Here is a 21556-nt window from a genome sequence, read left to right as displayed (position 1 = left end):
CACTGCCCGGACACTGCCCTCACTTTGTCCCGACAGCCCCTCAACACTGCCCTCACCCCTGAGCCTGACACTATCCCGACATTGCCCCGACACTCCCTGGACGCTGCCATTACCCTGAACCTGACGCTGCCCCGACACTGCCCGGACACTGTGCAGTGCCCCGGCCCAGGGGGAAATAGGGATGGGCAGGGGGTGCCAGGGATGGACAAGGGTGCCAGGGACAAGCAGGGGGTGCCAGGGAAGGACAAGGGTGCCAGTGACGAGCAGGGGATGCTGACAAGAGCAGGAGGTGCTGGCAGAGCCAGGGGGGAGGTCAGGTCAGGACAAGAGGTGCCACCAAGGGCAGGGGGCGTTTGGGATGGGCAAGGGGCGCCAACCTCAGGGTCCAGCCCGCCCCAGGCACCCCCAGCACCCCCAGCCGTGTCCCCTGTCCCCAAACACAGCCCGGGCCGGCCCCCCCGGCTGCCCGGGGCTGTAACCGCAGCCGCGGCCGTAACACAATCCCCGGCTCCGGTTCCGGCTGCGGGCGCTGCGCTGGGAACGCCAGGACGGGCTGGGAGCGGCGGGATCGGGATCGGGGGCGCTGGGCTGTCCCCAGGCAGGGACAGACCCTCCTGGAGCGTGGCCATCATCCCCCCGAGCAGGTGCTGCAGGGCTGAGGCTGAGCCACCATGAAGAGCCTGAAGGCCAGGTTCAAGAAGGGAGATGTGAGTGCCATCCCTGGGGACATGGGGACACAGTGACCTGCCCCAGCATGTCCGTGGGGACACGGGGACCTGCTCCAGGATGTCCACGGGGACACAGGGACCTGCCCTGGGATGTTCACTGGCACATGAGGACCTGGGGATTTCCCCCAGCGTGCCCCCAGTGTCACGGGGACGTGGGGTGGTCACTCACAACGGGGACAACAGCCCCACGGAGGTTGGCACTGCCACCCTGGCCGGTGGGATCGAGCCCCCAGTGCACCCCCGGTGCTCCCAGAGCCATCGCTGGGAGTGGGGCAGAGCAAAGGACAGGGAAGCGGTTGCCAGGTCCCCTCCCTGTCCCCTTGCTGGGGACAAGTGCCGCTTTGCCAGCTGCCACAGCCTCTGGAAGCAGCCTGTCGATGCTCCTCAATTATTCAGCAGCAGCCTGGCACGGGGCCGCAGAGGGCAGAGGGGGACAGCGCTGTCCCCAGTGCACTGGGAGGGACACAGCTGGGGACATGGGGACACAGCTTGAAGCCCCTCACCTGGAGTCTGGGGGGACCATCCTGCTCGGGGTGCTCCGTGCCTCAGTTTCCCCACACTGCCCTGAGAGGCTCCCGAGGTCCTGCTGCCACCGGGACTGCCCGGACAGTGCCTGGGGCCCCGCTGCGTTTTGGGGTTCCTCTCTGAGGGGTGTTTGGGGGGGCCATGAGGTGCAGGAAGGGGGAATTTACCCTTCCCTTGGCCCCAGGGTAGGGGGGGGGTCCCAGGTCCCCCTCCTCGGGGGCCAGGAGGATGCTCAGCCCTGCTTTGGGGGTGCTTTTGAGCACGAGGTGAGACAGCTGCTCCCCCCATCACCTCTCCCGCTTTAACTGGGACCAGTTTGGGCGCGGGGCCCTGCGTGGGAGCTGCTCCCCGCTCCGTGGCGGGATGCAGGGATGCAGGGATGCGCCGAGGAGGGAGGGAAGGAGGCAGGGCCGGGGGTGGAGGAGGCGGGTCCGGCTCCCACTGCCGCAGCCCCGGCCCCCGCCCGGGCGGCGATGCCGGAGCGCTCCGGGCTCGGGGGTGCCCGTGCTGGCCGGGCCGGGGGCGCATGGCGTCCTCCCGCCGCCTCCTGCTCAGCACCATGAAGCAGATCTGCCTTTGTGCCGCCGCCTCCTTCGCGGTACGTCCCGCTCCCCTCCCGCTCCCCTCCGGTCGCGTCCTGCGGGCTGAGCCGCGTCCCCCCCGCCCCACCTGCGCCCCCCATCCCCATCCCCATCATCCCGGGGCTCCCCCCGTGTCCTCCCCATCCCGCTTTGTCCTTGCCTGACCAGGAGCGGGGGCAGCGGGCACCACCCTCCCAGTTTGCCCAGAACCCTGGGACACTGGTTTGTTCCCTGTCCCTGGTCCCGCTGGGCTGGAGGGGCTCGGGGGGCACCCGGCGGGCACAGGCGGGTTTGGGACAGGTGCCAGCGGCTCCCGAAAGGTGACATCCATTTCCTGCCGCCGCGAGCGCAGCCAGCGCCGCTTTTGTCGTCACGGGCTGCGGGGTGAACCCAGGACTTGCAGTCCCTGTCCCGGTCCTGTCCCGCTGCGGGTCGCTCCTTTGGGACAGGGATGTGCGGGAGCACCGGGAGAGCAAATCCCAACCAGCCGCGGTCCTGTTTGGGGGGCACAGCGCTGTGCCTGTTATCCCGGGAGGCTGGAGCATCCCCGGGGATCTGCTCTCGCTGCCAGCTGTGCTCGCCCTGGTTTCATCCCTTCCTCCTCCGGGAGCAAAGCAGGGCTGGGAATGGCATCAGGGGGAGAATGGGCAGGGTTGGGGCTCCCATGGGTGCTGGCTGGGTTTAGCTGTGGGATTTCAGGGTCGCAGGGGCAAACCCCGGGGCAGTTGGGCTCACTCCCAAATCCCAGCCTGGCACAGCTAAACTGGGCTGTGTCTGTAAATCCCCTGCTCTGTGAGCTGCAGACTGGGGGGGGCTGGAGGGGATTTTCATCCCAATCTCTGCTGAACTCTCTGTACCCAGGGGTGAGCTCCCAGGAGAGGGGCACAGACACAGCCACCCTCAGGGACAGGGCTGGATGGAGCGCAGCAGGGCTGGGGACAAGGACAGCCAGCCCAGCCCAGCCCTGCCCGCCCTGGGGACAGCTGACGCTGTCACAGCCTCCTCTGGGCTCTGTTGCAGAGCCAGGACTGGACCAAGAACGACGAGAAGCTGCTGCAGGCCGTGGACTACAACGATGCCGGGCGGGTCACGTCGCTCCTGCTCCGCAAGGGCCTGGTGCCCACCAAGCTGGACTCGGAGGGCAAATCCGCGTGAGTGCCAGGCCCTGCCCTGGGGACACGGCTGGGGACAGGGGACAGAGCCCCACAGCCCCTGGTGTCGCTGCAGATTCCACCTGGCCGCCACGCGGGGCAACGTGGATTGCCTGGAAGCAATGCTGGCCCACGGCGTGGATGCCATGACCAAGGACAGCTCGGGTGAGGACACGGCCACCACGTGCCCCTGCCACACAGAGCCACTGGTCAACCCCAGGTGTTGAGGCTGAGGGGACAGAGGTGGTGGCCACACCTGGGGGGGCTGTAAATTGTCCCAGTTTCCTAAAGGAGCTCAAGCAGTGCCTGATGAGCTCCTGGGGTTGTCCCCCTGTTCCAGCAGGTCCTGCTTTGTTCCTGTCTCTTTGTCTCCAAGCTGTCCCCTCTGGCACAGTCCTGCTGGCTGTGCTCTGACCTGTTTGTCCCTTCCCAGGTTACACTGCCCTGCACTTGGCCTCCAAGCACGGCCACCCTCAGTGTGTCAGCAAACTGCTGCAGGTACAGGGAGAGGGAGGAGGGACAGAGGGAGGGAGGGAGGTGCTGTGCCAGCAAAGTGTCCTCCCTGTCCTTGAACCCCCTTCCCTCACCAGTGCCTTGGCATGGTAGTTCCCAGCTCCATGTGCTGCTGCCTGGCACCAGGGAGCCACAGGGGTCTGTCCCTTGTCCTTCACCACAGCGTGGAGCCAGAGGGGGTTTGTCTGTCTGTCCCACTCCTTCACCACACCACAGAGTCTGTCAGTCCCCTGTCCTTCACCGTGCCACAGAGCCACTCGAGCAGTCTGTCCCTCTGTCCCCCTCCTCCCGTGACCCAGGCTCTCCCCCCAGGCCTCCTGCCCCGTGGACGTGGCCGATGGCAGTGGCCGGACAGCGCTGCACCTGGCGGGTGAGTGGGGACAGTGCCAGCCCTGTCCTGCTCCTGTCCCCATGGGGGCAGTGCTCAGCCTCTGTCCTTGTCCGCAGCTGCCAGCGGCTGCATCTCCTGCTCCGAGATCCTCTGTGACTTCAAGGCTCCCTTGAACAGCAAGGACAAGGTGAGGTCCCTCTGCTCCTGGTCCTGCTGTGCCAGGCTGGGGCTGTCCCAAAACACAGCACAGCTTGGGGTGGGACATGGAAATTGGGGTGGGATGTGGAAACTGGGGTGGGATGTGGAAACCGGGGTGGGACGTGGAAACTGGGGTGGGATGTGGAAACTGGGGTGGGATGTGGAAACCGGGGTGATATTGGGAGCAGGCTGCCCTGTGGGAGGATCTGAACCCCCTCTGCTCCCCCTCCTGCCCGCCGTGCCCAGGATGGCTGCACGCCGCTGATCCTGGCTGCCAAGATGAGCCACTCGGAGCTGTGCCGGTACCTGCTGCACCGCGGGGCCGCCGTCAACTGCCGGGACCTGCAGGGCAGGTGGGGCTGCGGCGCTGGGGGGCCGGGGCGGCCCCGGGGATTGTCCCATTGTCCCCTCACCCGCGCTCTCCCCGTGCCCAGGACAGCCCTGATGCTGGCCTGCGAGAGCGGCAGCGTGGACACCGTGGAGGTGCTGGTGAGCGCCGGTGCCCGCGTGGGTGTGGTGGACGCCACCGGCCACGATGCCGCTCACTACGGGCTGGCCACGGGCAACGCCCTCATCCAGCACCTGCTGCAGGAGGCGGCCCAGCGCTGCTCCTGGGCCAGCGGTGAGGCTGCCGGGCACCCCGGGCTCCCTGTCACCATCACCGGGGGTGTTTGGGGCTGTCCCCAGCCGAGGTGCCTCTGCTCTGAGCTCTGAGCCCCTAAATCTCCCCAATTTCTCTTCCCTCCCACTCTGCCCCACAGAAGAGGAGTCAACTGAGCAGGCGTCGCAGGTGAGGGGCTGGTGGCCATCCCTGGAGGGTCCCCTGGCTCAGGAAGGAGGGAGGGCACTGTGGGTTTGACGTCCCCTCTGCCCTGGGGTGTCCACAGACGTCTTCGCCCAGCCAGTCGTCTGTCAGGGAGAAGAGCAGCACCCCGAGGAAGAGGAAGGCTCCTCTGCCTCCCCTGGGCACCCCCAGTCAGGTGAGAAAGGGGTCCCCAGCTCCTCACCTGGCCTGGCAGGTGCAGAGGAGCCCAAAACACCTCAGTGAGGGGTCCCCTCATTGAGGGTCAGTTAGGGGTCAATCGGGCACACAGTGGGATTTGGGGGTTTCCTGTGCCAGGAGTTGGACTCAATGCTTTCTGTGACTCCCTGCAGGAGGACCAGGACGCCTACGAGGAGATCGTGCGGCTGCGGCAGGAGAGGGCCCAGTTCCTGCAGAAGATCCGGGGCTTGGAGCAGCAGGAGAAGCAGAGACGGGAGGTAAGGGCTGCAGGGTCCTGGGGACATGCCACCGTGTCCCTGGGGACATGCCACCATGTCCCCGGGGAGCAGAGGGGACAGGGGAGATGGGGACAGCACTCACCCCTCCCTGTTCTCTTCCTGGGTCCTGCCAGCGGGCAGAGCTGGATGAGGCCTCCCTGCGCTCCATGGAGAAACAGGTGAGGCCAGGGAAGAGCCTGGAGGTGACCTCAGCTCTCCAAGGGGTCCTGGTGCTGGGAATGCCACCAGGACTCTGCCAAGAGCCAAAGGGACCCTATTTCCATGTCCTGCCCTGCAGATCCAGGAGCTGCAGGAGAGGCTGGTGGCACGGGACGGGGAGAAGGAGAAGCTGGGCAAGGAGGTGGAGGCTCTGCGGAGCCGCCTATCCTCGATGGAGGTGGGTGTGGGCAGGACACAGCTGGCAGTGCCCAGGGCTGGGGACAGGGGCGTCACCTCCACCCTGCACCCCCAGAATGAGAAGGAGAACACGAGCTACGACATTGAGACGCTGCAGGACGAGGAGGGAGACCCACTTGAGTTCCCAGGTAGGTCTTGCCAGCCTCCCAATGACACCCTGGGGAGGTGGCACTGGGTAGGGCAGCACAGGTGGGCACAGCCCCAGGTCCCTGTGCCCTGCAGGAGCAGAGATGCTGCTCTCCAAGAAGACGCTGAGCCCCTCGGCCGAGGAGCTGCTGGCCACGCTCCAGGGGCAGGTGCATTCCCTGACTGTGCAGAACAAGGAGCTGAGGGAGAAAATCCAGGCACGTCCCCCCTCTGTCCGTCCGTCTGTCCCTCTGTTCCTTGTCCCCTGGCCCACGGTGGCCTCACGGTCTCTTGGCAGGTGCTGGAGAACTACGAGCGGGACGAGAGCAGCCCCCCTGCCCCGGGGGACGTGGTGCCCGCCAGTCAGTACCAGGCCCTGCAGCGGGAGCTGGAGCGGCTGCGGGCGCAGGGCAGGGAGGCCACGGCGCGGGCCGGAGGGGACGGGCAGCGCGCGCCCTCGGAGCCCGGCCCGGAGGGAACTGCGGGGCCCCGTCCCGCCGAGGAGCCGGCCTGGGCCTGGGGCGAGTGCAAGGCAGCACTGGGCGAGCTGGGGGTGCAGACATCCTCCTCGTCCTCCTCACCCTCCGGCCAGCGGGAGCCGGGCGCGGAGCTGGCAGAGGCGCGGGCGGCCCTGAAGCGGGCACAGACCGAGCTGGAGGAGCGGGAGCGGCGGCTGAAGGAGCTGCGGGCCCGGCTGGAGGCTGCGGAGGCCGCGGCGTCGCCGGGAGCCTCTGTGGAGGAGGCGTCGCGGGAGAAGGAAGCGCTGCTGGAGCGCTGCGGGCGCGCCGAGGCCGAGGCGGAGGCGCTGCGGCGGGAGCTGGAGGCGAGGCCGCGGGACGCGCCCAGAGCTCCGGAGCCGGCGCGGCAGCAGGCGGAGGCCGAGGCGCAGCTGGCAGAGCTCCGGGCCGCGCTGGCGCGCAGGGAGGCCGAGCTGGGCGCGCTGCGGGAGCGGCTGCGGGAGCACGAGGAGGAGGCCCCGGCGTGGCTGCAGCGGGCGCGGGCCGAGGGCTGGGTGCCCCGGGAGGAGCACGCCCGCGGCACGGCGGCGCTGCAGGAGCAGGCGCGGGCCCTGCGGGAGCGCCTGGCGCAGCTCGAGGCCGCGGCCGATGCCAAGGCCCGTGAGGCCGCCCGGCTGCAGGCGGAGCTGGCGGCGGCCGTGCCGCGGGCGCAGCACGAGGCGGCCGAGGCCGGGCTGCGGGCAGAGGCGGCGGCGCTGGCGCAGCGGCTGCAGGAGCTGGAGCGGCGGCACGAGAAGACGTGCGAGGAGGTGTTCCGCGTGCAGCGGCAGGCGCTGTTCATGAAGAGCGAGCGGCAGGCGGCCGAGGACAGGCTGGGCGCCGCGCAGAAGCAGCTGGAGCAGGCCCAGGACGAGGTGCGGCGGCTGCGGGAGCTCCACGGCCAGGCCGAGGATGCGGCACGGCTGGTCAGGGACAGGGACAGGAAGGTAGGGGACGGGAAATCATGAGGGGCTGCTCGGATGGGAATGGTGGCCTTGCACACGTGGAGTCACTGGATTTGGGTTGGAAGGGATCTTAAAGCTCATCCCATTCCACCCCCTGCCATGGGCAAGGACACCTGCCACTGTCCCAGGCTGCTCCAGCCCTGTCCAGGCTGGCCTCGGACACTGCCAGGGATGGGGCAGCCACAGCTGCTCGGGGTAACCTGTAACCCCTGTGCCCTGTGCAGATCACGGAGCTCTCCAAGGAGGTTTTCAGGCTGAAGGAAGCCCTGAACGCCCTCCCCGAGTCGGGGGGGCCCCCACAATCCCCACCCAACACGGCCGCGCTCCAGGCGCGGATCCGGGCGCTGGAGGAGAAGCTGGAGGTGGGTCACTGGGGGGTTCAGGGCTCCCCGAGCCCCCAGCCCTGTGGCCAAACCCCTCCCTGTGCTGCAGGAGACAGAGACGAGGCACAGCAAGGTGGTGATGCTCTACCGGAGCCACCTGCTCTATGCTGTGCAGGTGAGCTGGGGACAGGGCTGGGGACACCTGGGGACACTGGGGTAGGGGCTGAGCCAGGTGCCAGCCCAGGGACATGCACGGAGCCTCCCTGATGTCCCCACTCCAATGTGCCCACCAATGTCCCCTCCACCCCAGGGCCACATGGACGAGGACGTGCAGAGACTCCTGTGCCAGATCCTGAGGATGCAGCGGCTGCAGGAGCAGGGCAGATGAGCCCCTGCCAGCACGGGTGGCACAGGGACAGGGGGGACAGGTCTGTCACAGCACCTTGTGTGTCCCTTTGCTTGTCCGGGCACCCAGCCCACCGCCAGCACAGCAGCAATAAAGTTATTTATAGTCACACTAATGGGGTGGCTCCTCTCTGGGGGGTCGTGGGGACCTGGGGACAGCAGGGGATCGGTGTCACCATCTCCAGCCCTGCCGTCCCTTGAGGGGAAAGGTGACCGTGAAGGAAGGGAGTGGTGGCAGGGGAGAGGTGGGAACCCTCTTGGCCAGGGCTGGAATCCCTCTCCCAGGGGCGCGGGGCGGGGGTGGCAGCACGCTGGGGAGCGGCTCCGTCCCCACGGGAACGGCACTTCCTGCGAGGAAATGGGCTGGGAAGCGCCGGGATCCGGCGGGGACGCTGCGGTCCCAGCTGGCCCTGCTGCGGTGAGCGTTTGGGGGCATTGGGATCCCCGCGGGCAGAGCAGGGGGTGTTGGAGGTCTGGGGTGACCCCACAGCGCCGGGTTTGGGGCACCCCCCAGTCCAGGGAAAGCGGAGCGTGTCCCCTCTGGGGGTGAGCCAGCCCTTGGCTGTGGCGGGAGGTGACAAGGGCAGGACCTGTCCCTGTAGTGCTGGCCTTGGGGAAAGCAGGGAGCTCAGCTCGGCCCCCAGGCTGGGATTTGGGGGGCTCTGTGAGGGTCAGTCCTGCCCTGGGTGGAGGTGGGGACCCAGCCGAGGGATACAAACCCCCGACTCCAGGTGTGGGACTGCAGGGGTGGCTGCACGTCCCCCGGGAACTGTAGGAACAGTGGGAATTTTCCCCCCCCTCTCTGTCCTGGCTGTAGGGTCTGACCCCTTTGGAACCCATCCCTCTGCAGGGTGTGTGGCAGGGCCGGGGGGGAAACTGAGGCACAGCAGTGTGGGGTGGCCCCAGGGTGATGTCCCTGGCCCCCTGGGGACATGTGGTGTCTGTGCTGTCCCCAGTGCTGGGGTTTGACCGTCCTGCCTGTCCCTACAGGTGCCTGGGCAGCCCCGCTGAGTCTCCTGGCATGAGGTGGCTTTGGGTCATGGCTTTGGTGGCACCTGCCTGCACTGTCCCCTACAACGGCACGGCGGGGAGCACTGGGGATGGGGACAACGGGGACAGAGGTAGGGGGGACTGGGGGGACTGGGATGGAGGCTGGGGGGATCAGGGGATGCAGCAGGACTGGGCAGACTGGGAGCACTGGGGTTGGAGATGGAGGGGATTTGGGACAGTGGGGGGACAGGGGACAATGACAGGGTCTCTAGGGAGAGAAGTGTGGGGATGCTGGAGGGCCTGGGGACATTGGGGTACAGAAGATGGCCATGGAGGGATTGATGATGCCTGGGGGTCTGGGGACATGGGGGGACCAGGGGCAGAGCTGGGGGTCTGGGGACACTGGGAATGGCACTGGGGGGCCCAGGGAGGCCGAGACCCTTCCTGATGCAGTGTCCCTGCCGTGTCCCCATGTGTCCCCAGGCCCCTGCACCCCTCAGCACGGCTCCCTGGGCACGGAGGTGCTGCTGCTGTGCCCGGGGGGTGAGGCTGAGTGGCGTCGGGGCGACACCGTCCTGGGCACGTCCCCAGCCCCGGGGCTGGCCCTGCCCAATGCCAGCCTGGCCCACGAGGGCCACTACAGCTGCCACCACCCTGTCACCGGCGAGACCTGGGCCAGCATCTGCCTGCGGCTGGGCTGTGAGTGCCCCCCAGCCCTGCTGTGACCCCGCTGCTGGCCAGGGGTCCCTGGGGGTGCTGGCAGTGGGGTGACCCCTGTCCCCTGTCCCCTGTCCCAGACCCACCCCCGCCACCGGCCATCGAGTGCTGGGCCACCAGCTACCCCCAGGCTGTGAACTGCTCCTGGGGGCTGAGCCCCGAGCCCCTGCTGGACACTGACTTCGTGGCCACCTACAGGTGAGTGGGGGTCCCCAAAGGCTCTCCCCGTGTCACCCAGCCCTTGGCAGCTGTCCCTGTGTCCCCAGGCACGGCACAGACACAGGTGAGTGCACCCTCACGGGCCCGCGGAGCTGCTCCTTTGGAGACCTGCAGGTTTTTTCCCTCACTCCCTACGAGCTCAACGTGACTGCCCGGAACCCCCTGGGAGCCGCCTCCGGAGCGCTGCCCTTCCTGCTGGAGAACATCAGTGAGTGCTGCGGGATGGGGACACCGGAGTCCCCTGCAGGACCCTCCTGTCTCACCCTTTGGGGCTCTCCCCTGCTTGGGATGTGGGATCATCAGTGCCATGATTTGCTGGGGCTCTAACTGTCCTGCACAGCTCACAGGGGGACCTGAGGGCCCTGTCCCCAACAATCCCATGCTGGATCCTGCAGCCACAACATCCCCCCTTCGTCTAAAAATGAAGGAAAGTGACCTTTTCCACGCAGTGGTGGGACAAGAGGGTTGGTTTTAATCTAAAGGAGGATTTAGATGGGATATTGGAAAAAAATTCTTGGCTGTGAGGGCGGTGAGGCCCTGGAACGGAATTCCCAGAGCAGCTGTGGCTGCCCCTGGATCCCTGGGACTGTCCAAGGCCAGGCTGGATGGGGGCTTGGAGCAACCTGGGATAGTGGAAGGTGTCCCTGGTGGGATGAGATGATCCTCAATGTCCCTTCCCACCCAAACCATCCTGGAATTCTCTCCTTCCTTGTCTCCCCAGTAAAGCCGGACCCCCCTGAGGCCCTGCGGGTCTCCCCCATCCCTGGGGAGCCCCAGAAGCTGCTGCTGGAGTGGAGCCCTCCATCCTCCTGGCCATTCCCGGAGTATTTCCCGCTCCACTACCGCATCCGCTACTCCCGAGACAACGACTCCGTCCCCACCACGGTACTGCCACCCCCCTGGGTAAACTGAGGCACAGCTGTGGCTGTGCCCGCCGTGTCCCTGACCCCGCTGTCCCCAGGTGGGGCCGTACGAGCTGACATCCCACACCCTGACGGACCTGGAGCCCGGCAGCCTCCACCACATCCAAGTGGCCGCCAAGGACATCACGGATTCCGGGGAATTCAGCGCCTGGAGCCCGCCGGCCTCGGGGACACCCTGGGTGGGGCCGTGACAGCCAGGCAGGGCCGCTGTCCCCATGCCAGGCCTGATCCCGTCCCTTGTCCCACACCAGTAGCGCGGAGCCACCAGTGCTGCCAGGAATGGGCAATAAAAGGGCTTGAGGCTCCGTCCCTGTTCTAACTGGGGTGTTTGCGATGGCTGAGCTGCCCCTGGGGTCAGTCCCTTCACCACCCTTAGAGCCAGTCCCTTTGCTGTTCTGGAACAATCCTTCTCTTTTCCTGCGTTTGACCCTTTTTTGCCCTTGGGGTCGGTCCCTTTTCTGCCCCAGGGCCGTTCCCTTCGCCCTCTGCCCCACCCCGGCCCTCAGCGCCCACCGGGGCGGGGCCGCACGGACACGGCGGGCTTGAGGGGTGGGCGGCCATGTCGGACGTGGGCCCAGGGGGAAGCGCCGTGATTAACGAGGGGCGCCTGCTCCCTGCGCGGCGTTCCCCGGGCTGAGGCGGCCGCGGACCGGAACCCCGGGCCTCACAGCCCTCACACCGGAGCCTCGGGGGCTTCCAGACCTCACACCGCTGCCCCGTGGCCGTTACAGACCCCCCCCACCGTGCCCCCTGATGGTCCCGCCCGTCGCTGCCTTCCCGCGCTCCACCGAGTGGGGGGGGGCGCCGTGCGCATGCGCACCGGGTCTCGCGGACGGTGGCGCCCCCGCCTGGTCCCGGCGCGTCCCGCCGCTCGCAGCCCCTGCGCGCGGGGCCGGGAGACCCCGGGAGTGAGTCCCGGAGGGCTGGGCCGACGGCGGGAAAGGGAGGCGGATATGGAGGGGTTTGGGTGGGAAAGGGACCCTAAAGATCGTCCTGGGCCACCCCTGCCACGGCAGGGACACCTTCCACTGTGCAGGGACGCACTTCCCCGGCTGCTCCAAGCCCCATCCTGGCCTTGGGCACTGCCAGGGATGCAGGGGCAGCCCCAGCTGCTCTGGGCACCCTGTGCCAGGGCCTGCCCACCCTCACAGGCGGGAATTCCTTCCCAGTATCGCATCTCTTGGATTTGATGGGGACCTGGGCAGAGATCCGCCACCTTCCAGACAGCACCAAGCCCTTTCCCAAGCTTTGCCAGGCTTTGTGCCCTCCAGATTTCCCTCCCTGAGCTCTCCCGGGCTCTGGAAGCACTTTGTGTCCTCACAGGTGGTTTTGGAAAAAAGGGCTGGTTCGTCGCATCGTGTGAAGTTCCACCTTGCTCCAGCTGATGGCACGATTGGGAGCGTGTGGAGCCGAGGTTTTTCCCAGGAAGACAGACAGCCTGCTGGACAAGATCCCAGTTTTCCATCTCGGGTATCTGAGACAGAGCAGCCTCACACCCGGTCAGTGCTCATTCCCACCAGGAATGAGAGCAGGGAAGAACCTGGTTCTTATAAAATGAGAAAATAAATACGAGTCACCAGGTCAGGGATGGGACCGGAGTTATCTGCAGGATGAGCAGCTGGCAGTTGGATGCTCCAAAGGATTTCCAGCCCCAGGAATCGGCTCCCACCAGCAGGAGTTAATGGGATGTCAGTCCACCGGAGAGCCTCCTTCCATGGGACATGTGGGATGGAGGCAATGATCCCTGCAGGCTTCCAGCTCCTCCTGCGTCTGCCTTACACAGCTGTGTAACCTTCCAAACACACAGCAAAGGGAAAATCCCTGGGAAAGTGGCGGCTGCCTTCGGCCTCACGCTGGCAGTCGGCTCTGGTGTGTCCATCCCGTGGTCCCAAACCAGCTGGCGAGCACACCTGGGCTGTCCTGGGGTGATCCTGTAACCCAAACAGCCTCGGGGGTGTCTGCAGTGAAATGGGGGGGTCTGGGATCGGCCCTTTGGAGCAGCTGCTGGCTCGGGAATGCAGCTTTACAAGGCAAAAATGGATTTAAGTGAGGGGACAAATTTCCCCTCCTGGTTGTCTTGGTAGTTTGTGGATTTTGCTGTGTAAGCAAGAAAAAAAACAATAAATTATACTGCTTATTTCAGGGAGGCAGAATTGCTTAACACTTAAAACCAGGACCAATTATTTTTTCTTCCTGGCTCCATCTCATCACATCTGACCTTAGGAAGGACGTCAGCTCTCCTGCAAATTCCCATATTTTAGGGTGACAGTAATCACTAAATCCTCCCAGGGAGTGGGACTGCTTAATATTAAAAAAGGTGTTTAAGCTTTTTGTTGGTTCGGATTTTCCTAAAGCCGCTGCTGCAACACCAGGTTTGCACTGTACAATCAGTTTAAAGCAGCAGAAATTCCGCATTCTTTCTAAAACACGATGGCAGATTCCTGAGAGCTTTTCCAGGATGATTCCTGTGTCGTTTGTGTTTGGTTTGTCCTTTTGATTTTGGGTTGTGATTCCAAAATGGCCTTGGCAGGACAGGTTTAGTTGGTGCCTGGCAGCTCTCAGAGCTCACAGACATTTCTCCATCATTTATGTTCAGATTCTGGGGCTATCTCTGTAACCAAAAGACACCACTTTCGATTAATTTATTTCCTTATTAATTTGTATCTCCAGGATGAGACGGGAGCTCTCTGGGAACATGGGAGCAGACACAACTACACCCCAGATCCCCTTGGCCAAGGAAACCCTGGAGCAGTGTCAGGAGAGCCTTTTCCAGCCGGTATCCCTGATCCCTGGGCAGGCTGGGAAGGGAATCTCTGACAGCACAGGAGCTTTTTTTACTCCTGTAATGTGACTTCCCTGGGTTTCCTGTGCCAGCAGCACAGGGGTGTGTAAGTCAGGCCATGATTTGGGGAGAGAGGAGCCTGCACACCCTGACTTTCATGGGTGGAGAGCTTGGCAATCCTCACTCAGACCCTTTCCAGCCCAGGGTTTTGGCCTCAGGAGAAGGGGCCTGCTGGGGAGCTGCCCCTAAAACCTTCTCTGCATCCTCTTGCAACTTCCCAAGGCTCCTGAGTTTAATCTGAGGCTTGTTCTACCTCAGCACTGGTAAATTCACAATTACAGAGCTCCTGAGTGGCCCCTCCGTGCCAGGCTCTGCTGCCTCCTGACGCTGCCCCTTCCCTCCTTGCCTTTTACAGCCCCTCCAAGTGCAGTAAAACTGCTGATTCCCATTTAAGGGATAATGCTGGGCACTAACAAGCTCACCTCCCTTTTAAAAGCCAGGGCTGGTCTCAGGAGATCTAATTTAGGAACACGTGGATGGAAGGCCAGGGTGTCCTCCAGGGCTCCGGGCTGGGAGCTGCTCTGTGAGGAGCTCCAGCCTGCTCGGCCGCCAGAGCCTCTGGTGTTTTCATCCATATCCAGCCCCACCTGAGCGCAGTGCAGGACAGACCCACCTCTGCAGCAGGCCTTTGTTCTCCCAGGGACTGGCAGCAGGATTCTGTGGCAATTCCCCTTTGTCCTTTGCCACGGGCTTGAGCCCCCACCTGCTTTCCCAAAGGTTTTGGGAGAGGGTGGCAGAGCTCTCCAGAGCTCATCCCATGATGTCAAACTGGCCCAGCAGAGGCAAGGATGAATTCACGAGAGCAGAGCAGAAATACAAATTTCTGTTGAAACACATTGTTCCCAATGCGCGTTTGGATGTGGGAAGGTGTTTCTCTGACATAGAGAAATAAATATTGGAGAGGGACTTTGGACGAGGGCCTGGAGTGCCAGGACACAGGGAATGGCTTCGCACTGCCAGAGGGCAGGGATGGATGGGATGTTGGGGTGGAATTCCTCTTTTGGAGGGTGGGCAGGCCCTGGCACGGGGTGCCCAGAGCAGCTGGGGCTGCCCCTGCATCCCTGGAAAGTGTCCAAGGCCAGGCTGGACGAGGCTTGGAGTCACCTGGGACTGGGGAAGGTGTCCCTGTCCATGGCAGGGGTGGCCCTGGATGGGATTTAAGTCCCTTCCAATCCAAACCATCCGGGGATTCTTGATTCTCTAAACCTGTGTTCCTAACAAGGACAGAAGCCCCCAGGACGGTGACATCCAGCCCCAGGAATGCCATGGTGATGGGAGTGACAGGAAATGAACGGGGTCCTGGGTGTCCAGAGAGGAGCAGGAGGCATGAAAGCAGACAGCTTCACCCTGGTCAATATGGTCTGCTTTAAACTCTGTTTTTACTTCAGATTTGGGCTGCCAATAACTCCTTCAAACAATGATCTAATGCCTGTGTGAATGTTTGTAAAACCTCACTGCTCTGGCAGGTTGAGCTCTTGCCAAGAAGCAATCACATGTAATTAGGGAGAAGGAGTTGGAATCTCCTGGCCTTGCAGTGCCGCACATTTTCCAGTCGTGCTTGTCCCATTTGGACCATCTCATTCCTGGGGTGTGCTCCGAGCTGGGCTTTGTGGGACACGCTCCTGCCCCCAAGGGAATCTTGGTGGGAAGCTGAACACGGGGCACCTGTGCTGGCCAGGGTGGCAGGGTGACAAGGACAGAACCTGGCACGGGCAGAGCCACAAATGGGATGATGGGTGCTCAATTCTCTCCGCTTTTCCCGCTCTGCAGGAGATTCCTGAGGAGGCTTTCCAGGCACGTTGAGTCTTGAATGGGAACTGGGAGTGCGGAGGAGCTCTGAGCTTTTGAGGGACACCTGGAAAAACTCTTCCCTGGAGATGGGGGACAGACAGCCCCAGTCTGCTGTGGGATTGGAGAAGTTCAACTGTTCAAAAAGCCCCGGAATAGCTGGGGTTGGCAGGAATCTTTAAAGGACTTTAGTGCAGCCCCTGTTAAATGGTTGCTGCTCACACAATGAGAGGTTCCCAGTAGGAAATTAGAGCCTGTCCAGGACAGTGGATCCCAGGAAATGGAATGAGGCATCCTTTGCCCACACTGAGTCTAAACCTCAGTCCCCACTCTCTCACCTGGCACCTGAGGCCCCAAAGGACATTTCCAAGGAAGCTGGGAGGTTTGACATGGAAAGTTTGATGAGAAAACCCTTCTTGAAATTCCTGGAGCATCCTGAAATTCCCTTCACTCCCTTTTCCAGTTCTGGACAACCAGCAACCAGGCCTGTTGTGTGGTTCCTGGGGTGTTGTCCTGAAACAACAGGAGGCCAGGGACACACAGGTCAGGTCCTGTGGGACAAGGAGCTGTTATTTATGGAAAGAATTTTTTCCTGAGTGTGAGAGAGGAGAAGTGGATTCTGCTCTCCACTGGAGTTTGAAATCCTAAATTCCAGCCAAGAGTCGTCACATAAACTCGTGCTGAAGAACCTGACCTAGTTGGAATAATTGGAGGTAATTGTCAGCTCTTTCCAGATGACAAAACCTTTAATCACCAGCAGATGCTCAGCCAACCTCACAAAAAGGCTGGAAACCTGGGGTGAATGGGGAGGAATTGCTGTCCCAGAGGCACCAGCTTTCAGGAATGGGCAGGAATCTTCCTTAGGGGTTTTTCCAACACATTGTCAGACCGGGGCAGTGGTTTGTGCTCATGGCCTGGGCATCTCTGCAGAAATCTGGAATTGTGCCACGAGCACACAGCTGAGTGACCCTGGAATATCCGGGAACAATCGGAGATGGAGCAACTCTGAACTGAGGAGCTGCAAGGTGGGGCTGCTCCATGGGTTCCTGTCCCAGATCCTTGAATCCAGACTCTCGGATCCCTGGGGTTTCCTAAGGCTTGGCATGAGTTGGATGTGAGGTGCTGCAGGGGTTGCCTTGGGTTTCACCTGGGAGTTCCCTGAAGTCGGCAAAGCCCTGAAGAGAGGAGGTGGGATGTGGTGGGGGTGAGGATGCTGATGGAAGAGAGGGATTGCCCGGGATCTCCCAGTCCCTCTGTGCTCCTGGGGGTGTAGAGACGCTGCTCAAGTAGAAATGGTCCTTCTAAGGAGGGCCTGTCCCCACCAGGCAATTAACCTGGATTGTTAATTAGTCACACGGAATTGTAGAACCATGGAATGTCCTGAGCTGGGAGGGATCCACAAGGATCAGATTCCAGCTCCTGGCCCTGCACAGACACCCCAACAATCCCACCCTGTGCCTCAGGCGTTGCCCAAACGCTCCTGGAGCTCTGGCAGCCCTGGGAATGTGACCATTCCCTGGCCAGAGCACTTGCAAATTCCAGGAACCAGGGTTTGCAGAGGTGTTTTTCCTTGTACAATGAGATGGCAAAAGCACAGGAAAACTGGGAACCCCTGGAGGTGGTCAGAGCAAGGAGCTGCCCTTGTGCCCAGGCAGAGGCTGTGACAGCTGGACTTTAATTACCCAGTGCTGTAATGAGGCTTTGGGAGGCTCTGGAGTGGCTCTCAGCACATTTGGTGTTTTACAGCCAGGGGAATTCATCCCTTCCCGTACAGCCTCCTGCAGTGGGACCAATAACCAGGGATCCTGCCTGGAAACCAACAGCTCCCCTGGGAGTGTCTGGGACAAGGCTCATTGAGGGCTCTTTGAAGCGGGCAGTAATGTGGAAACAGTGACAGCAGCACAGTTCCCATCAGCCAGGGGTCTCCCATGGGGGCAGGGGCTCTGCAGCCCAAAAAAAGGGGGGGAAATGAACCACCACATCTCTGGGAAGAGCATGGTGTGCCCAGGATGGCTGTGCAGGGCTGGGCTGGGCTGCCTTCCTGGGATGGAGCTGCTGGTCCAGGGGAGGCTGGGATGGAGTTTGAGGCCCAGGGGAGGCTGGGATGGAGCTGCTGGTCCAAGGGAGGCTGGGATGGAGTTTGAGGCCCAGGGGAGGCCAGGATGGAGCTGCTGGTCCAAGGGAGGCTGGGATGGAGTTTGAGGCCCAGGGGAGGCCAGGATGGAGCTGCTGGTCCAAGGGAGGCTGGGATGGAGTTTGAGGCCCAGGGGAGGCTGGGATGGAGCTGCTGGTCCAAGGGAGGCTGGGATGGAGTTTGAGGCCCAGGGGAGGCCAGGATGGAGCTGCTGGTCCAAGGGAGGCTGGGATGGAGTTTGAGGCCCAGGGGAGGCTGGGATGGAGCTGCTGGTCCAAGGGAGGCTGGGATGGAGTTTGAGGCCCAGGGGAGGCTGGGATGGAGCTGCTGGTCCAAGGGAGGCTGGGATGGAGTTTGAGGCCCAGGGGAGGCCAGGATGGAGCTGCTGGTCCAAGGGAGGCTGGGATGGAGTTTGAGGCCCAGGGGAGGCCGGGATGGAGCTGCTGGTCCAAGGGAGGCTGGGATGGAGTTTGGGGCCCAGGGGAAGCCAGGATGGAGCTGCTGGTCCAAGGGAGGCTGGGATGGAGTTTGAGGCCCAGGGGAGGCCAGGATGGAGCTGCTGGTCCAAGGGAGGCTGGGATGGAGTTTGAGGCCCAGGGAAAGCCAGGATGGAGCTGCTGGTCCAAGGGAGGCTGGGATGGAGTTTGAGGCCCAGGCCCAGGGGAGGCCAGGATGGAGCTGCTGGTCCAAGGGAGGCTGGCTGGGGGCCGTGACCTGCTGTTGGAGCACTCCAGACCGACAGAGCTCAGCAGCTGCATGAACTGGTTGTGGCCTCAAGCAAAGGCCATTCCTCCGCCGCTGCCTCCTGCCAGATGGTCCCAGCCCAGGCTCAGGGCCTCACGTCCCCTCTCAGCTCTGCTTTTCATGTGTCTCTCCCCAAAAAAAGGCCTGGGCCAGCGCCAGACTCCAGCAAACCCTTCGGAGCAGTCCCCCAGCTCTGGCAGGTCACCGGTGCTGGAACCAACCCCACGTCCTGCCTCTGCAGCCCAGACATCCTCCTCGGCTCTCCCTGCCAGCTCTGGAATGAGAAATGGCTCTGCTCTTGTGTCTGCTTCCATTTGAATCCCTCTAGGAAAGAGCTCGTGTTCTCTCCAGCTCCGTGCTGCTGAAATTAGCGCTGGCATCCTGCAGGATTCCAGCCTCGCCTCGCGCCTCCAGAGTGGGAAGAGCTGCCGAGACTGCGGAGACAAGTTGGATGTGAGAGCCAAGTGTCCAAAAGAACACGTTCAGGAACAACACAGTGAGCAGGAGGTGCTCCAGCACGGCAGGGAAATCGTCCTGCTGAGGATAAAACTCCCCCCAAAAAAAGTGTTCTTGGGCAGGCAGGAAGGGTTAAACCGTGGCAAGAGGTTTGGGACAGCTGCAGGACGCTGGAGTGGGCACTGGGATTGGAACCAGGATGATGGTTTTAGGTCACTCACAAAGCTTTCTAATTACGCTTTTTTGGGGGGGAAAAAAAAGGAAAAAAATGGTGTGTTTGATTCTGTAAGTGCTGAACATTCCACAATTGCTGTGTTTAATAAATACAGCGGGGGCTCCTAGGAGACTGAATGGGGCTGAATGAATGAAGTATGTGAGACATCTGAAACCTATTAGTTGGAGCAAACTGGTGGAGAGGCAGGAATTCTTCTCTTTTTAAAAATATTTATACATTTTCCTTTCATGTCAGGCCAACGTCTTATTTGGGGTTATGTTCCAGTGGAAGGAAAGGTGTGTCGGGGGGAAATGCAGGGGGAGGGGAGGTGCAGATTTGGGTCAGACCCAAAAGGAGCAGAAGGGCTGGGTGGCTTCAGGGCCATATTTTCCTTTTGGAATGGAAGCCAGCACATTGATCCATCAGGGGACTTTGCCCCAGCCTCGATGGGGATGGGTATTTTGGCATTTGGTTCATTCTGAGGTGTCTTGGGGAGCTTGTCCCACCCGGAGCCCCTCGCTTGAGGCACCAGAACTCTCCAGCCCTACCCAAATGAGGTTTATGGAGCCATGGGTCTGGTTTAACCTGGTTTGGTTATTTAGGCTGAATTAGAGCACACATCCACTGCCTTCCCCACCACATGGACAGCTCCAGGAGATCCCACCAGTGTCCAGCAGCAGTGGGAATGAGAAGTTTTAGGAAACTGGGAATTTGCAAATGGCTCCTATTATCCTTCTAATCTCCCCAACCTGATTCAATCAAGGATATCTCCCCACTCCATAGGATACAGATGTTCCTCTTGCAGCAGGGACATGCAGGAGACATCCTGAAATTTGTTTAATTTAGAGATGGGATTTTTTGCGGGTTTACAACCTTCAGTGTCCGAGCTTGGATCTGGCTGAATTTGGAGTGGTGCCAGTCAGGAATTTCTGTGGAGTTTCTTTCCATCGTTAGTGAAGAGAAGCTCAACATCCCTGAGCTGAGAGCTTGGAAAATAGCTTTGGAGTGGTTTTTGATGGCATCTCTCAGTCAGTTTAGAGGTGAAAAAATGACTGGGACATGGGATGAGGCTGGGTCTCATTGTGTGACGGAATAGTGGAAGCCATTCCAAGAGTCCATGAATGGATTTAACTCCTCCTGGAGCTGTAGGGAATGAGGCACTAGGGAAACATCCTTTTCCATCCCTCTGACTGCACTTTCTCTGTGGCATCTGTTCCCCATCAGTGGGAGGATCTCGGTGCATTTCAGTCTCGTCAGTTTTGTCCACCTGTAACTCTTGGGTTTTCACACCTCTCCTTTTTATTTCTTTTCTTCTTCTCTGCCAGGTTCAAACAAAATCCTGGTTTTGCTGAAGACGCTGGGGGAAGTTGCTCAGGGAAGCTGTGGCTGCCCCATCCCTGGAAGTGTCCAAGGCTGGACAGGGCTTGGAACAACCTGGGAGAGTGGAAGGTGTCCCTGCCCATGGTAGGGGCTAGAATGGGATAATCTTTAAGGTCTTTCCAACCCAAACCATTCTGGGATTCTAAATGTCAGTGCTATTTCTAAAATATCTCGATTTTCCTCTGCATTGGAGGTTCTCAGTGTGTGTCCATCTGTGCATGTGTGGGTGGTGGTTGTATTTCAGAATTTCCAGGACTGTTATAGCTCTTGTGTTTTTTTTCCAAACAGCTTCCTCCAGTGTGAGTTCTCCCTCCTGACGGATCCGGACCCCGCTTGGAAGAGCTCTCCATGGATGAGAGAAGCTGGATAAAGAAGCTGCATTAAAGCCTCTCTCACTGGAGGTGATCTAAGGATTCCTCCACAGCAGAACCATGTAACAACAATGCAGATTTGTTTTAGATATCAGATGCATTTTCCACCCTCCACGTGTTGATGGTACCAGTGACAAACTGTGGAAAAAACTCCTGAAGTGTGAGCCAGGAACTCCCTCCATCAGCCTTTTTGCTCAGGTGCACAATTTATCCCCATCTTTCCCGATTTCTCCCTGCCTCAGCCTTGCTCAGGCACATTCTCAAGGCGTGTCTCCTCCGAGCCTCTTGGGAGCACCATTTCCACGTCTGTTTGGACTGGCTGGACACGTCACCATCCCTGCCCTTGCCCCGCGCTGTCTCAGGCCAGGAATGGCTCCTGAGGGGAGAAGGGACCCGTGGAATGTGAGGAGGAGGAGCTGGAGCCCAGAGGTTGGATGGGGCAGCCCTGGCAGGTGCTGAGCTGTTCCTGGATTAAACACAACTCTGGTTAATTAAAACAACTTAGGGCAGTGCTCTGGGCTGGGAAAGGAATGGGTTGGGAGCATTCCCAAGGTCCTGTCTGGGGACAAAGGGACAGTGGCAGCAGCTGAAGGGGTGGCTTGGACCTCAGACAAGGTGACTGCTGGGGAGGTTTAAAAATTCCCTTCCTCCTGAGAGAGGCACTGATCTCTTCCCTGTGGGAGCAGGGCCAGGACCCAGGGAACGGCTGGAGCTCTGTCAGGGGGTTGGGATGCAGGTCAGGGAATGGTTCACCCTCA

The 21556-nt window shown here is 61.5% G+C and overlaps 2 protein-coding genes across 3 annotated transcripts; both read left to right on the top strand.

The window, feature by feature from the left end:
• The first annotated feature begins 1713 nt into the window (after positions 1-1713).
• Positions 1714-8132, top strand: ANKRD24 (ankyrin repeat domain 24). Of its 2 annotated transcripts, XM_036399409.2 has the most exons (19): positions 1714-1851; positions 2855-2985; positions 3062-3150; positions 3419-3483; positions 3811-3868; positions 3946-4016; positions 4274-4380; positions 4462-4649; positions 4789-4817; positions 4915-5007; positions 5183-5287; positions 5422-5466; positions 5586-5684; positions 5760-5832; positions 5927-6048; positions 6129-7274; positions 7517-7654; positions 7725-7790; positions 7926-8132. In XM_036399409.2, the coding sequence occupies exons 1-19, from the start codon at positions 1780-1782 to the stop codon at positions 8001-8003; spliced, it is 2775 nt and encodes a 924-aa protein (XP_036255302.1). In that variant the 5' UTR covers positions 1714-1779; the 3' UTR covers positions 8004-8132. The 2 variants fall into 2 exon arrangements, with proteins under 2 accessions (XP_036255302.1, XP_054373337.1); XM_054517362.1 differs by lacking the exon at positions 3062-3150 and having other exon boundaries at positions 1763-1851.
• Positions 8133-8373: 241 nt separating this feature from the next.
• Positions 8374-11188, top strand: EBI3 (Epstein-Barr virus induced 3). The gene is made up of 7 exons (XM_036399464.1): positions 8374-8438; positions 9011-9141; positions 9494-9709; positions 9808-9925; positions 9994-10154; positions 10668-10831; positions 10908-11188. Exons 2-7 carry the CDS (start codon positions 9042-9044, stop codon positions 11058-11060), a joined length of 912 nt encoding a protein of 303 aa, XP_036255357.1. The 5' UTR covers positions 8374-8438; positions 9011-9041; the 3' UTR covers positions 11061-11188.
• The last annotated feature ends 10368 nt before the right edge of the window (positions 11189-21556 follow it).

Source organism: Molothrus ater, chromosome 26, assembly GCF_012460135.2.
Source record: "Molothrus ater isolate BHLD 08-10-18 breed brown headed cowbird chromosome 26, BPBGC_Mater_1.1, whole genome shotgun sequence".
Taxonomy (NCBI): Eukaryota; Metazoa; Chordata; class Aves; order Passeriformes; family Icteridae; genus Molothrus; species Molothrus ater.
Note: the sequence above shows the minus strand (reverse complement) of the source record. Positions and strands in the feature narration are given on the sequence as shown.

What these genes read in the sequence shown, in the direction of transcription:
- ANKRD24 (XM_036399409.2), top strand. Translation starts at nt 1,780, where the DNA reads ATGGCGTCCTCCCGCCGCCTCCTGCTCAGCACCATGAAGCAGATCTGC. An exon ending in CCTTGAACAGCAAGGACAAG is followed by an intron (nt 4,017 to 4,273) that starts GTGAGGTCCCTC and finishes CGCCGTGCCCAG; the next exon opens with GATGGCTGCACGCCGCTGAT. An exon ending in CAACTGAGCAGGCGTCGCAG is followed by an intron (nt 4,818 to 4,914) that starts GTGAGGGGCTGG and finishes GGGTGTCCACAG; the next exon opens with ACGTCTTCGCCCAGCCAGTC.
- EBI3 (XM_036399464.1), top strand. Translation starts at nt 9,042, where the DNA reads ATGAGGTGGCTTTGGGTCATGGCTTTGGTGGCACCTGCCTGCACTGTC. An exon ending in TGGGGACAACGGGGACAGAG is followed by an intron (nt 9,142 to 9,493) that starts GTAGGGGGGACT and finishes ATGTGTCCCCAG; the next exon opens with GCCCCTGCACCCCTCAGCAC. An exon ending in ACGACTCCGTCCCCACCACG is followed by an intron (nt 10,832 to 10,907) that starts GTACTGCCACCC and finishes CGCTGTCCCCAG; the next exon opens with GTGGGGCCGTACGAGCTGAC.